The following is a 15,531-nucleotide window of genomic DNA, read 5'->3' as shown; positions in this document are numbered from 1 at the left end:
ATCAAAAGAAGATGGAAGGAACACACAGTGAGTGTACCAAAAAGAATTGGTCAATGTTCAACCATTTCAGGAGGTAGCATGTAATCAAGAGCCAATGGTACTAAAGGATGCAAGTCCAAGCTGCACTGAAGACATTGGCGAAAAACAAGGCTGCGGAAATTGATGGGATACCAACTGAGATGTTTCAGCAAACTGATACCCTGCTGGAAGCGCTCACTTGTCTATGCCAAGAAATTTGTAAAACAGCTACCTAGCCAACTGACTGAAAGAGATCCATGTTTATGCCCATACCAAAGAAAAGTGATCCAAGAGAATGTGGAAATTGTCGAACAATATTATTAGTATCACATGCAAGTAAAATTTTGTTGAAGATAATCTAAAAATGATTGCAGCAGTACGTAGACATGGATGTGCCAGAAATTCAAGGCAGACTCAGAAGAGGATGTGGAACCAGGGATATCATTGCTGATGTCAGATGGATTTTGGTTGGAAGCAGAGATTAACAGAAAGATGTTTACCTGTGTTTTATTGCCTGTGCAGAGGCATTTGACTGTGTGGATCATACCAACTTATGGATAACATTGCAAAGAATGGGAATTCCAGAACATTTAATTGTGCTCGTGAGGAACCTGTGCGTTGAAAAAGCGACAGTTGTTCAAACAGGACAAGGGGATATTGGGTGGTTTAAAATAAGGAAATGTGTACATCAGGGTTGTATCTTTCACCATACTTATTCAATCTGTATGCTGAGCAGATAATCCAAGAAGCTGAACTATATGAAGAAGAATGGTGTATCAGGATTGAAGGAAGACTTATTAATATTTTGCAGAGGTCACAGCCTTGATTGCTTGCTGAAAGAGGACTTGAAGCACTTACTGATGAAAATCAGAGACTGTAGCCTTCAGGAGGGATTACGCCTGAAGATAAAGAAAACAAAATCCTCAGAACTGGAGCAGTAAGCAACATCATGATAAAAGGAGAAAAAACTGAAGTCATCCAGGATTTCATTTTACTTGGATCCACAGTCAGTGCCCACAGAAGGAGCAGTCAAGAAATCAAACTACGAATTGAATGGACAAGTCTGCTGGAAAAGACTTCTTAAAAGTGTTGAAAAGTAAAGATGTCGCTTTGAGCACTAACGTGCGCCTGACCCAATCCATGATATTTGCAGTCACCTCATATGCATGTAAAAACTGGATAATGAATAAGGAAGATCAAAGAGGAATTGATGCCTTTGGTGGAAGAATATTGAATATACTATGGACTGCCAGAAAAATGAACAAGACTGTCTTGGAAGAAGTACAGCCAGAGTGCTCCTTGGACGTGAGGATGGCAAGGTTTTGTCTCAGGTACTTTGGACATGTTATCAGGAGGGAGCAGTCCTTGGAGAAGGACATCATGTTTGGTAAGGTCGAGAGACAATGAAGATGGATTGGTACAGTGGCTGCAACAATGGGCTCAACAACAACAGATGTTCACTGAATGTCACAGCATTGAAGGAAATCTCCATGCATAGCTTTCCTTATGGACTTTACATATGGGGAAAAATACCTCTCCATCTCCTACCCTACTATTCTGTCTCTCAAAACAGATTATGTGATTCCCCCATTTTAATCTTTTAATTTTAGGAATAGAAATAAGAAACTTCAAGGTAAATGTGAACATGTTATTATTATATAATACAGTTTTTTAGTACGTCTTATGTACTACATTCTTTATATAATTATTTTTCAATTTTTGTATAGTGTTCATAACAATGCTGAAAAGTATGAATTATTTTTGCCACTTGTCGGATTCACATTAGATGTTGGCAGATTTTGGAATCTGAGCTCATTCCTTCCTTATAAAGCTTCCATTCCTTTCCTACACCTAACTCGCATCGTGATTATTGTTAATCCTTTAAAAATTGGATATTAGCTTTGTAAATTAAAACCTGTGGTGCTCACTTGAGTGAGAAAAATAGGCAAAATAATTAAAAATACTCTATGACTTAGAAATACAAATAGGAGATGATCAGCAAACTGGATGAGAACTAGGTGTGTTTTTAATTATTTTGTTTTATCTTGGGCCTGGAGTATTTATGTTGGCAAGTACTCTTTGAAAAACCAAGCAGCAGAGCATGATGCTATCACACACATAAATGTAAAAAGTAATTAGTGGACAGTTTTCTCAGTGTGAGAGTGGGGCCAATGCGACTAGGCACTACCACACAGGACTGTAGCTAGGAGGGACCCACTGGGGTGGGTGGAATGTTTTGCAGTTTTCACCTCTCAGTTGCTGCTTGTATAATAAGAATTTAGACCAGGATTGTCCCTGGCAGCTGTAAGAATTGATGGTGCTTTTGTGCTATCTTAGCTCTGCCTGGTCATCCTCACTCACTTTGTAAAGGTCGATAGAGTGCCCGTTCAGTGGCCAGTCTCCCTATCTTTGAGTACTAGCCAGTACGGTAGTGAAAATCAGCACCAATTTTTGCTCTCTGTTTCCGGGAAAAGTCTGGTGAATTAGACTGTGTCAAAGTTGTGTGAGTTATATGCACACATACTCATACACTCACACAAACTTTTTTAAAAACCTAAGACCATAGCGATGGCTACCAACCAAAAGGTTGGCAGTTTGAATCCACCAGGTGCCCTTGGAAACTTTATTGGGCAGTTCTACTCTGTCCCGTAGGGTCTCTATAAGTCAGAATTGACTCGACGGCAATGGGTTTGGTTTTTGGTTTTGGGAAGACAATAGTCAGGTGGCCAAATCTGGCTTATAATGTGAACTTAAATTCTTAGCCTACCTTTTTTCACCCACTTGGAGCAAATCTCTAGCTGCGAAGCCTAATTCTGCTGTTTCTGCAGTCCTCAAGACACTCTTTGTAGTTGTATCATCTCTGGGTCCCAGAGCTTCTTTCTCCCCCTCATTCTTTGCCAAGAGGCCGTCCTACAGTTTTTGGTCTGCCAGTTCCCCTTGATTTCCTACTTACTGACCAGTTGCAAGGTCAGATGAGAGCCACTTATCTATCACATATTAGACTTTCTAATTCCTTTTGCTAATTCAGAAAACCAAGGCACAAATCACAGCCAAGAAAGGCAGTTTTTTTTTTTTTTAAATAATTCCTTCTGGCTCAAGTATGAATAATTCTCCTTAATTATAGATGGAATGTTTTATCTCACTTTTCACTATAGACCAAACTTAACTTTCACCCATATTCTTTACCCAGAACTCAGGGCCTTGTCCCTGACAGGGTGCCTTCCAGAGTCCTGGTGGTGCATAGTAGGGTCTTACCTGCTTCAAATCTCAAATTGCGTGTATAATAATTTGTAGAGAAATATGCCATCAGAAATGTAAATGAGTCCAATTCAGCTTTTTTTTGTAAGTATATTAACCCCTTTGCCTGTAGTATATCTGAAGCTCACAGTTACCTCTCAACATTGGACCATTTTATCAAAAGGTGCATCACCAGGGTAGGGATCCCTTCAGGTATTTAGAATCTTCTTTTGAGCCATCAGTTTTGACCCTTAGTGTTTCTGGTACCAAGAAGAGTCACTTTCTAGGTGCAATTACTTGGGTTAGAAGGACCTGTGGAATTCAGATTCTACTATATGACCTCTCTGTTCACTGAAACTGCTTTGTTGTTAGATCTGTCTTAATGTAGTCATACAGGGATACTCAATATTGCTGTCAGCCAGAGCATGTCCTCAAAAGGAGTTCTCCTTTTGTCCCCAAATAGGAAGAAACTTTTATGTTTCTATTTAGAATCTGAAAGTCCTTAGTAAGCACCAATAGCCCTTTGTGACTTTAACTGTTAGTTTTAGTTGAATTCATTCAACAGTCATATTCCAAAGATGAGTAAGAGACGAAATTAACCTTGTAGTAACTTACAGTTTGATAGTACAGATACACACCAGCAGATAATTTTAGTTTACTATGGCAGGTGCTAAGACAGAAGTTTGTACAGATTCCAAATCCATTTGACTGTCATATTTACAGTATTCCCTCCTTCTGCTGTTCTTCTCTGAAGCAATGCTCCGCTCAGTTTGTATCTTGTACAGACTCTTTCTCTGAGATCTCTAGGGCCTCTTACTGGTCGTCTCCACACTTACATAAAACTCTGATGTTTGGCTGAAATTAGCCTTATGTGAAAAAATTTAGATTTAACCTTTAATGTCAATAGTTGTTTTTCCTTTGACTTCACTTCTTCCATTCCTGTTGGCTCAGTTACATTATCATCTACTCAGTAATTGACAACAAGAATTCTTCTGTCTTTGGAAAAACTGTATAGAGCCAGTATGATTACTTATGGAAAATTTTAATGTTCCTCAAAGTTGTTTCAAGTTACTTCTTTCTTCCTGGTAGTGAAACTAAGCACCCTATACTTTCCAGTCTGATTCTCCAATGGAGGAAATTGAGGAAGAGCACAAACAACAGTTTAAGGCTTACTGTGTACCTGACAAAATGCTAGGTGCATTTCACTTCTAATTCTTACAACCTCTCTGTGAGATAGATGAGGTAAGATGAATAACAAACTCTCGAGTATTAATTAACTGGCTCATGGTCATACATTTAGTAAATAATAGAACTGGCATTTGATCTTTTAGTCTTTCTGACTAAAGGCACCTACATCCTTACAGATCTTCTATAGTTGGAAGTCTACAGGATGGGTCATTCAACAAAATTTTCTTGGGATGCATTAGAACACTTTTGTTTGTAAAAGAATGAATGTACACTAATTTAGGTTAAAAAGGCAATTTATTAGTTTATGCAACTGAAAATTTTAAAAGACCTGGCTATTAAATATTAGCCATATCTAGGGGCTTAGACAATGTCATCACAACTCTATATCTCTCTCATGAGCTTTCTCTGGTAGCAAGATGTCTACAGGAAGCCCAAAATATTAATCCCAGTGGAAAAATATAGTCAATTCCATAGCTCTAACAGAAAGACTGATGGGCTAAGTCATATGTCCTCCCCTCTTATAGGCCTCTACTGAACCAGGTAGAATGGGTTCCCCTCAGGGAAGAAGAGTTCTCTTATCAGAAGATCAGGGAAGGGATGGGAGCAGGAAAAAAAAGCTGCTAATGTCCACCTTAGACAGGGGTTTGTCATTCTATATCTGAAATTTCAAACCAGCAGCTTGTAGATGAATGTAACCCAGAGAGGCAGTTTGTTCAGCCTAAACAATGTTCTGAAGAAAATTTGAGTAAACATTTTCAGGGGGTTTCACTTAAAAATCTAGATTTCTTGGCCTGTCTTAAAAAATTAAAAGATATGGCAATACTGGCCCAAATTCCCACATTGTTGTGCTGACTGACTGGAGCTGGGCGGTGGCTTCCTCCTTTGGGTGCTCACTCACCAGACTACTTGATTGATTCCCAGTAACTGTCAAGAACCTCTGGGTATTCAAGTGTGTGACCCTTGCTCTGTGTAGTGCAGGTTTCCCATGTAAGGTAAGTTGAGTTTTATTTCAGCTATAATTGTAGGTTCTGCTCAAATCTTGGCTGATTTAATTTTATACTGTGACTTGCTATTTTTGTATAGTCACTGCCAAAAAATTATTTTAGGAATAATAATTAGTTACATGGAATTACAGAGTAAAGTGAATTATTGAAGCAGCCTAGATTTGTATGTATGTGTGAGTGGGGGAATGTTTTCTGGAGCTTGCAGCTGACAAGACTCTTGGAAGCACCCCACAAATTCATTGCACCCAGTAGCCCATTTAAATGTAAAGTTCTTGCATCCTATAAAAATATACATCTGTACTTTCCCATAGGGAAGTAGCAGCCCATAGCTAGAAGAAAACAAAGCTTTTGCATTCTTTGAAAGACTTCTGGCCACCTACATTTTGGTATTGCAAAAGTGATACTACAAAGGGTGTGCACAGTGTCTTTGTGCTTTATGTTCACTGGACGCATCTTTTGTAGTTTTTTCTTTGGTGATAAATTATGTAAATTGAGTGGGTAAGTGGGGGAGGGAGGAGAAAATAGAACAATTTGGAGAGAGTGAAGAAGACTGAGAAATGCATTGTGACTAGTCGAAGAAGGGAAATATATTGCTTGCAAGCATTGCCCTTGGGAAAGATAATTTTGCTGGCAGGAAGAAGAGGTATAAGATCTCAAGGAGAAAAAATTGACTTATGTAATATAGAAATGTGGTAAGAATTTGAGGGAAGAAGAGGTCAGTTCAGACCAAGCAGGATCATTGCCATGGTATTTCTCACCTTTTCCAGCAAGCTGTACTGCCCTGGCCCTCCAAAACCATCTTCCAGGGAATAAAATACCTGGCAAAAAGTTACATACCACTCATTCTCTACTTTCTTCATTCTTACAAGAGTTCCTGTAGTTATAAGTTGGTGGATGTCTTAGTCATCTAGTGCTGCTATAACAGAAATACCTCAAGTGGTTGGCTTTAACAAAGAGAAATTTATTCTCTTACTGTCTGGTAGGCTACAAGTCCGAATTCAGGGCGTCACCTCCAGGGGAAGTCTTTCTATCTCTGTTGGCTCTAGAGGAAGGTCCTTGTCATCAATCTTTTCTTGGTCTGGGAGCATCTCAGTGCAGGAACCTCAGGTCCAGAGGACACAGTCTGCTCCCGGCACTGCTTTCTTGGTGGTATGAGGTCCCTGTGTGTCTCTGCTCGCTTCTGTCTTCTATATCTCAAAAGAGACTGGCTTAAGACACTACGTAATCTTGTAGACCTCATTAGTATAACTGCTGATAATCTATTTTATTACATCATAGTTATAGGATTTACAACATATAGGAAAATCACATAAAATGGTGAACAGTCACATAAAATGGTGGACAATCACACAATACTGAGAATCATGGCCCAGCTAAGTTGACAGATATTTTGGGGGGATGTAATTCAATACATGACAGTGGAAGACGTATTTGTAATCCTTAGCACCTTAACATTTCCAAATGTGAAGGTTTTCCTGATTAGTATTTAATTTTCCATTTGTGTATTTATCTTCTTCACAAAAGTTGCAAACGCTAGGTCTGTTTTAAATTACATGTCTTTGGCCTCTGGTGAATATTCTTAGCCTTTGGTATAGTGCATTTGTATGTATGATAAATATTCGTAGAATCTAGCAAGTGCTTTGAGGATATGGTTAGACATTCTGAGCCTTGGATCCTATTTTTAGTATAAAGTAACTGTGGAGTATAGTATTCCTTTATAATCCTTTTTATTTCTATAAGATTGATAGTAATATCTCCTTGTTCATTTCTGATTTTAGTAACTTGAGTCTCCTCTCTGTTTTTCTTGGTCAGTCTAGTGAAAAGCTTGTCAATTTTGTTGGCCTTTTTTAAAGAATAAACTTGCTTTTTTTTCTTTTTTTAATTTTCTTTATTGTTTTCCTATTCTCTATACCGTCTCCTCACTTCTCAACTATACTATAATCCAACATTTCACATTTACAATAATAGTAAAAAACTACTGTCCAACCTTTTGGTCATTAATGATGTATGTCGAGCAGTAATGAACACTGAGGTGCAAGGCAAGAGTAATGCTGTCTTTGATGATTAAAGTTGTGTCAACTTGACTGGGCCATGATTCTCAGTGGCTTGGTAGCTACGTAATGATGTAATTTGGCAGTTTTGTAATGATGTAATTTGGCACTTAGGTAATGATGTAATCATCTTCCATCTTGTGATCTGATGTGATCATCCTCCATTTTTTGCACAACACCGATTTCACATAATAACCTGGTCTTTGGAGCCTAACCATGTTGATAAGTGAGGAGAGGGTGTGTTTCATTTATTTCTGCTCTGATCTTTCTTATTTTCTTTCTTCTGTTTGCTTTGAGCATAGTTTCTTCTTTTTCTGGTTACTTACAGTGGAAAAAAAAACTTGATTTGAGATCTATAAATTTCCCTGTAATCACTACTTTCATTGCATCTCCTAAGTTTTAGTATGTTATTTGTTTTCATTCATCCCAAGGTATTTTGAATTTCCCATGTGATTTCTTCTTTGACCCCTTGGTTATTTAGTAGTATGGTTTTTAATTTCCACATATTTGTGAATTTCCTAAATTTCCTTCTGTTATTGATTTTTACTTTCACCCCACTGTGCTTGGAGAAAGGAGCCCTGATGGCAGAGTGGTTAAAAGTGCTCAACTGCTAACTGAAACCACCAGTGGCTCCACGGGAAAAAGGTTACTGATGTAAGAAATGGTCACAGTGGAGACACTTAGAGCAGAGAAGTGGGAAGCCAAATGATTCCCCCTGATATCATGATGTAGGCCAATGCCAATAAGGCAGTATTCACCTTTTACTCCTTATTCCTCTATTTAACTTGTTATCATATTATTTCATATTGTTTTTTGTCCTAGATACATGAAATAAGCAGATAATCTCAAGTGTTGAAGATAAAATTTTGATCACATGGGATAAAAGATATATATGTGCTAAAAATGTAGCCATTAGTTTTTCACTTTTAAGCAATTTAATTATTTGTGTCATTGTTTCTAGGCAGAAGAAATCCTTAGGCAAGAGTTGGAGAAAAAGGAAACACCAAGTTTATACTGCTTGCTTGGAGATGTCCTTCGTGACCACTCTTACTATGACAAGGCCTGGGAGTTGTCCCGGCACCGCAGTGCTCGGGCTCAGCGCTCCAAAGGCCTCCTTCATCTTCGAAACAGGGAGTTTAAAGACTGTGTGGAATGCTTTGAACGCTCAGTGAAGATTAATCCCATGCAGGTTAGACAATACATAAAATTGCACCTGCTCTTGGCACTTACTTTTCTTGGTATTTGCTACTTAATGAATGAGTACCATTTTTTCACCCAATGACTGGTGAGCTTGTCTTTGAGAACTAAGAATTTAACTCATTGTCTCTTGCTTTATCTTTTGTCTCATTTTATTTCTGTTCTTTCAACTCAAATACAGCTTTTAAAATTAGATATCATTGTAAGCAGATTCATTAGGAAGGAAATGAATGAGAGTCAAAAATGCAGACAATGCAAGGCTCTGCAAGTTATTGCTGAACTCAATAATGAAATAGAAATCTTTATATAAATAGATAACATAGAATATGTTGTTGATCATTTTAGGAGACAAATGTGTATATTTACATACAAATATTTTTAAATTAAAAAGGTTTTTTTTAAGTTTTAAAAACAATACAAAAAGAACTTGAATCTTTAACTAAATGACATGATAAACTCACAGAAGAGTACCTAATTTTGAGGAGAAAGAAAATTATATTCAATGTAAAGTGAATTTATTATCAGAAATGTACATTTTAAAGGGGATAGGTTCTAGGCATGTCTTTTTCATTGAAAAATCGGAAGTACATTTTTTTTTTTTATATGGGATGAGCTAATTGCTTCCTTTCCTTCCTCTGGGAAACGAATACAATTAAAAAACCAAACCCATTGCCATCTAGTCAATTCCAACTCATAGCTACCCTAATCAGGTGGCTGGTAAAGACTCTGGAGTAGCGAGTAGGCAGGTAGGTGTAGGTAATGAATATCAGCAGAAAGTAACAATTGCATTTGTCAGTAAGTATGCTTAAATTATACTTGGGAGCTTGTTTTTGTTGACCGTTCAGTATATCTCAAGTGGGGGTGATTTTGCTCCCTGTCTTAGTTATCAAGTGCTGCTATAACAGAAATAACACAAGTGGATGGCTTTAACAAAGAGAATTTTTTTCTGTCACAGTTTAGGAGGCTAGAAGTCCAAATTTAGGGTGCCAGCTCTAGGGGAAGGCTTTCTCTCTCTGCCGGTTGTGGGGGAAGGTCCTTGTCATCAATCTTCCCCTGGTCTAGGGGCTTCTCAGTGCAGGAACCCCCATTCCAAAGGACGCACTCTGCTCCCAGTGCTGCTTTCTTGGTGGTATGAGGTCCCCTGAGGTTGTGGCCTTGCCCTTTGAGACTGAGGCAGCTCTGCTTCTTGTGTTCCTTGTCTCTTCAGCTTCTGCTTCCTGGTTCCTTGGCCTCTTGGCTCCTCTGGCCTTGTGGCCTGTGTCTGCCCAGCTGGGGCAAGTGTTCCAAAGCTCTGTAGCTCCACCAGTAAGTGCCTAGATGCTCCCCACTCCACCAGTCAACTCCAGCCAGAGGGCACTCAACTCACTTTCTCTGTGGGTCAGCAAGCCTAGCTTCCCCAGTAAGTGCCTAGAGACACCCCACTCCACCAGGAAGCTTCTTGCACAAAGGCACTTGGCTCTCTTGCCCTGTGAGTCAGCTCCAGCGGTGTCTCATGCTGATCTCATTCTGCTGCTGCCATTTCCCTGCTGCTGCTGCTTACCATATGGGCCATCTTCAGTTGTAATAGCTTTCCTCACCTCCTTCTGTGTCCTTACCAGAATTGTCTTTGACGTTCATAATTCCACCAACAGTCTCCTCAAGGTAATCTAGGCTTTTACTGTTAGGCACTTTAAAACTCTTCCAGCCTCCATCATTTCACAGTTTGAAGCTGCTTCTACATTTTAGGTATCTGTTAAAGCCACACCCGACTCCCGGTACCAAATTCTTAGTTATCTAGTGCTACTGTAACAGAAATACCACAAGTGGATGGCTTTAACAGAGAAATTCACTCACAATTTAGGAGACTAGAAGTCCAAATTCAGAGTGCCAGCTCTAGAGGAAGGCTTACTCTCTCTGCTGGTTCTGGGGGAAGGTCCTTGTCATCAGTCTTTCCCTGGTCGAGGAGCTGTTTTTTTTGACAGTTTAGTGGATTTCAAGTGGGGGTGATTTTTGCCCCACTAGGGAACATTTGGCAATGTCTGGGAACATTTTTGGTTGTCACAACTAGGGGTGCTGGTGTAGATGTGTGTGTGCATGCTACTGACACCTAGTGGTTGAGGCCAGGGATGCTGCCAAACATCCTATAGTGCACAGGACAGCACCCCCCCCCAACAAAGAATTATCTGGCACAAATGTCAGTGGTGTCAAGGGTGAGAAATCCTGATCTAATTTGATTACCACTTTTTTTTTGATAGAAGACAGAACTCACTCAATATTGTATTATTAAAGTTTTACTTTTATAGAAAATTGTATTGTATCCTTGCTTACCTTAATAGCCTCTACCTAAAGTTCACCCAACAGTAGCTGCCGTACTGAATGGGGAAAATCAATTCCCTCCCTTAGTCTGCCCCATTATTAAAGTTTTACTTTTATAGAAAATTGTATTGTATCCTTGCTTACCTTAATAGCCTCTGCCTAAAGTTCACCCAACAGTAGCTGCCGTACTGAATGGGGAAAATCAATTCCCTCCCTTAGTCTGCCATAGTCTAAGTTAAATCAGTGCCCTACAGATGTAAATTATTCTCTCAAGCACACAGTCATCAACATTAATGTTTTCTTTCTGTCACTGGCTATTTCTCAGTCTCCTGTGCTGTTTCTTCATGTTTTCTACCTCTTAATGTTTGGGTACCTTAGAGCTTAATCCTTGGTCCTCATCTCTGTCTACACTTACTCCCTTTATTTCATCTAGTCCAGTTGTGTTCAGTACTATCTGTCCACTGACAACTCCCAAACTTTAAAACCTGTTACCCCTAAGGTCATCTTCATCCCAGCACATGACAGCCTCATCCAACCTGGGAGTCATCCTTTATTCATCTTCTCTAATACTCCACATTTAGTCCATCAGCAAATCCTAGCAGATCTGTCTTCAAAATATGTCCAGAATTAAATCACTTCTTTATATTTCTGTGTCACCTTCCTGGTCCAAATCCCCATTACCCTTCACCTAATTATGTAATACCTCCTTATTGGTCTTCGTGCCTCTATGCTTGCCCCATCTATCTATTGTCATTGAGCTTCCAAATCAATCCTTCCGGATGTGAGTTAGATCACGTCCTTCTCTGCTCACAGTGCTTCATTGGCTCCCTACCACACTAGTAATAAAAGCCATTATAGTTCCTGTTGCTTATCTGCCCTGACTCCTCGCATTCTCCTCTCTCCATATTGTCCTCTTTGCTGTTCCCTGAATATACCAGGTACATTCTTGTCTCAGAGTGTTAACATTTGTTCTTCTTCTGCCTGGGCTATTCATCTTCCAGATATGCACATACTCTGTCACCTTATTCAAGATTGTGTTCAAATGTCACTTTTCCAGGGAGGCCAAGTTTCCTGATCATCCTATTTGAAATTGCAACTTCCACTCCCACCTTACACACCTTATTCACCTTCCCTACCAACCAGCTCATTTGAAAGGTTCTAATTGTACTTATTTTTCCCTGTAGAACTTAGAACCTTCTGATATTATGTATACCAAAAAAACCAAACCCAGTGCCATTGAGTCGATTCTGACTCTTAGCGATCCTACAGGATAGAGTAGAACTGCCTCATAGAGTTTCCAAGGAGCGCCTGGAGGATTTGAACTGCTGACCTCTTGGTTAGCAGCCGTGGCACTTAGCCACTACACCACCCGGGTTTCCAGTATTATGTATAGTTTACTTAAAAAAAAAAAAAAAAATTCAGTTTCTCTTCCTCTAGAATGTTTGTCCCATGAAGACAGGATTTTTTTTTTTTTTCCTGTATGGTTTCTGATGTTTTCCCAATGCCCAACCTATATTAGGTAATGAATAAATATTTGGTGAATGAGTGAATGAAGAATATCTTTAACCAATTGTTCAGTCAAATATAGACTGATTGCCTGCTGTGCATATAGCACTGAGCTAGAGGACGAAAAAGTGGTGGAAGGTCGCAAGATAATCCAGTTTGTACTCTCAGGTATAATCTAGTGAAACAACCACAGACAAAACTAGATAGCAATACCAGGCTTCAAAGAAATACCATGTGAGCCATTTATAAGATGCTAGTTTATAATGGCCGACGGGAATGTTTCTAGCTTTGATAGGCAACAAAGACAAAGTTAAATTTAGCTTTGAAGGACAAGTAGAAAGTTAAATTTAGCTTTGAAGGACAAGTAGTGCTTGAATAGGCGAAGGACGAGGAGAGCATTCCTGGGAGTGAGCACTGTAAGCAGAGCTCTGGAAGCAGACAGAGAAGAAGGTGTGTGTGTGTGTGTGTGTGTGTGTGTGTGTGTGTTAGGGTGTGTGTGTGTGTGTTTGGGGGAACAGTGGGAGTAGTGAACAGGCTAGTTTGGCAGAGTGAAAGGAAATAGGACAATTACAGCGGAAAAACTAGACTGGAGCCAGATTATGAACAGTCTCAAATGTGAGGCTAAAACTTGAACTTTTTATTTGGCACATAGGGAGCCATTGAAGGGTTGATTTGTTTTTGGCTTTGTTTTAAATGAAGAAATGTGGTGTGCAAGGAGGTAATTTAGGGAAATTGTTTTGGCAACACTATGGCTGTTGGGAATACTAGATGTAGGCAGAGTTAGGAGACTGCAGCTGTGACAGTTATTACAGGACGGGCAATAGGAAGGAAGGGATAGATGTAAGGCAAGTTGCAAGAGAGGACTTGACAGGGCTTGCTGGTCTCATTGTATAATTTTGAATTAATTATTTAGACAAAAAAAAAAAAAAAGGACGATTGCTCAAAGCAGAGTCACAGAACAAGCTGATGTTATGTGAGGGTATTTTGCAGTTTGTCATATGGATCCAATTCAGGCAGACCAGAAGCTATGTCAAAATATGCAGGCACTTGATGCTCCAGTTGTACAGAACTACTACAAAATGCAAACTTGAACACTGTAAACCTGTTTTAACATGTGCTCAAAGTCTGAACTATCTTTGAAGAAGGAGAGTTCCTACGTGCTATATTGTTTTCCTTAAGTGTTGGAATAAAGGGAAAATAGAAAAATGGAGTTTAAAAAATTCTATTCTCTTTTCACATATATATCCAGGCTATATCTATGGGGAGTGAAAGCAGAGCAATCTTGCCAAAAAGCACAAGAGAGTAGTCTAAATGGAGGGAAAAAGACATAACTAAGGAAATATTTATGTTTCAAAATTTAAAAAGCTCAGCACCTTTAGAGAGAATATTTTAGAGAGAAAATTAAAGTGGTTATGACCTACAGAAGAGTCAATCAAAAATTTCACTGATTTCAAATTTATTAACAATAAATTTGGCAGCTAACAATAAAGCAACTTTGAAGTAAAAAAAAAAAAAATCCTTTGCCATTGGGCTGGTTCTGACTCATAGCTACCCTGCAGGACAAAGTAGAACTGCCCCATAGGGTTTCCAAGGAGCATCTGGTGGATTCAAATTGCCAACCTTTTGGTTAAGAGCTGAGCTCTTAACCGTTTGCACCATCATGGCTCCAACTTTGAAGTAGATTACAGATAATTTTATGAAAAAGTTAAAAATTCTAAGATCATACTGAAAAAAATATATTCATCAGAAAAATACCAATGGCATGATATTAGTATCATATATGGCCAAGAAACTGATTAAAGTACATGAAGATTTACTAAGAAAAACTAATTTAATTCTGTAGTATATTACAAAGTGCAGATATTATAAGCAATGTAACGGTTCTTTTGTTAGTTTTTAATATTCGGATAACCAATATTTAAAAATATTTTTCTTTAACATTTTTTTTTTTAATAATTTTATTTTTTGGAAGTGGTTTTTTAATAGAAAGATCTTATGAGTCCCCTGATATAATAAACCAATTTGTTGGTCAATAGATAAGTTTTTTTTTTTTACTCGTGTAATTTTAATTATTTTTCATGCCCTGTTTCACTTTTGGAAGTGTTGCACTTTAGACAGTACATTACATGGTTGTCTAATTGAACGTTGTCAGGTACCTGCTGTGACCATACGTGGATGTGGGAGTGAATTAGGCTGTGTCATCCCGTCAGCAAGAAGCAGAGTTTCTGATGGGAAATGACATGGGTAGAAATAGCTTTGTGAAGAGCCTTAAATAACCTGCTAGAGGATTATCTAGTCCTATAGGATGTCCGTTGTGGTTTTGAATAAAAAATGTCATGGCAAAAGTGGTGTTATAAGAAGTTCAAATAAGGAATGATTGTTATGGGTGGGTGATCTGTGGCTTTAGCAGTGAGGATGGAATAGATAGAGCAGATTAAAGTCTCATTATGAAGGAACATTTTCTGGGACTTATTGAACTGGCAGGATTGAGGAAGAGCTTGAAATCAGCAAGGATGGCAATTTTCTCAATTGCCTGACTGGAAGGGAAAATGTTTGTTACAGCTTGAAATGTGTCCTCCCAAAATATGTGTTAAAATTTTAACCCCTGTACCTATGAATATGCACCTGTTTCGAAATAGGGTCTTTTCTCTAGTTATGTTAGTGAGGTCCTACTGAATAGGGTAGATCCTAAACTTAATCCCTTCTGAGTGATGTCTGCCACGGATTGAAATGTGTCCCCCCAAAATATGTGTCAATTTGGTTAGGCCACGATTCCCAGTATTGTGTGACTGGCCCCCATTTTGTGATTGTAATTTTATATTAAGGAGGATTAGGGTAGGATTGTAACACCGTTACTAAGGTCATATCCCTGATCCAATATAAAGAGAATTTCCCTGGAGTGTGGCCTGTACTTCCTTTTATCTTACAAGAGGTAAAAGGAAAGGGAAGCAAGCAGAGAATGGGGACCTCATCCCATCAAGAAAGAAGCACCTTGAGCAGAAAGCACCCTCTGGACCCAGGTTTCCTGTGCGGAG

General features: G+C 38.8%; 1 protein-coding gene across 4 annotated transcripts in view; it reads left to right on the top strand.

Annotated features, from left to right (window-relative positions):
* TTC27 (tetratricopeptide repeat domain 27) overlaps positions 1-15,531 on the top strand; it is a 291,976-nt gene that overhangs the window by 196,881 nt on the left and 79,564 nt on the right. For all 4 annotated transcript variants that reach the window (XM_049870400.1, XM_049870399.1, XM_049870397.1 and 1 more), the window contains one exon: positions 8,460-8,687. In XM_049870400.1, coding sequence (XP_049726357.1) covers positions 8,460-8,687 — 228 coding nt within the window. The remainder of the gene's footprint in view (positions 1-8,459; positions 8,688-15,531) is intronic.

The sequence above is a fragment of the Elephas maximus genome, chromosome 26, assembly GCF_024166365.1.
Source record: "Elephas maximus indicus isolate mEleMax1 chromosome 26, mEleMax1 primary haplotype, whole genome shotgun sequence".
NCBI classification, from domain to species: Eukaryota; Metazoa; Chordata; class Mammalia; order Proboscidea; family Elephantidae; genus Elephas; species Elephas maximus.
Note: the sequence above shows the minus strand (reverse complement) of the source record. Positions and strands in the feature narration are given on the sequence as shown.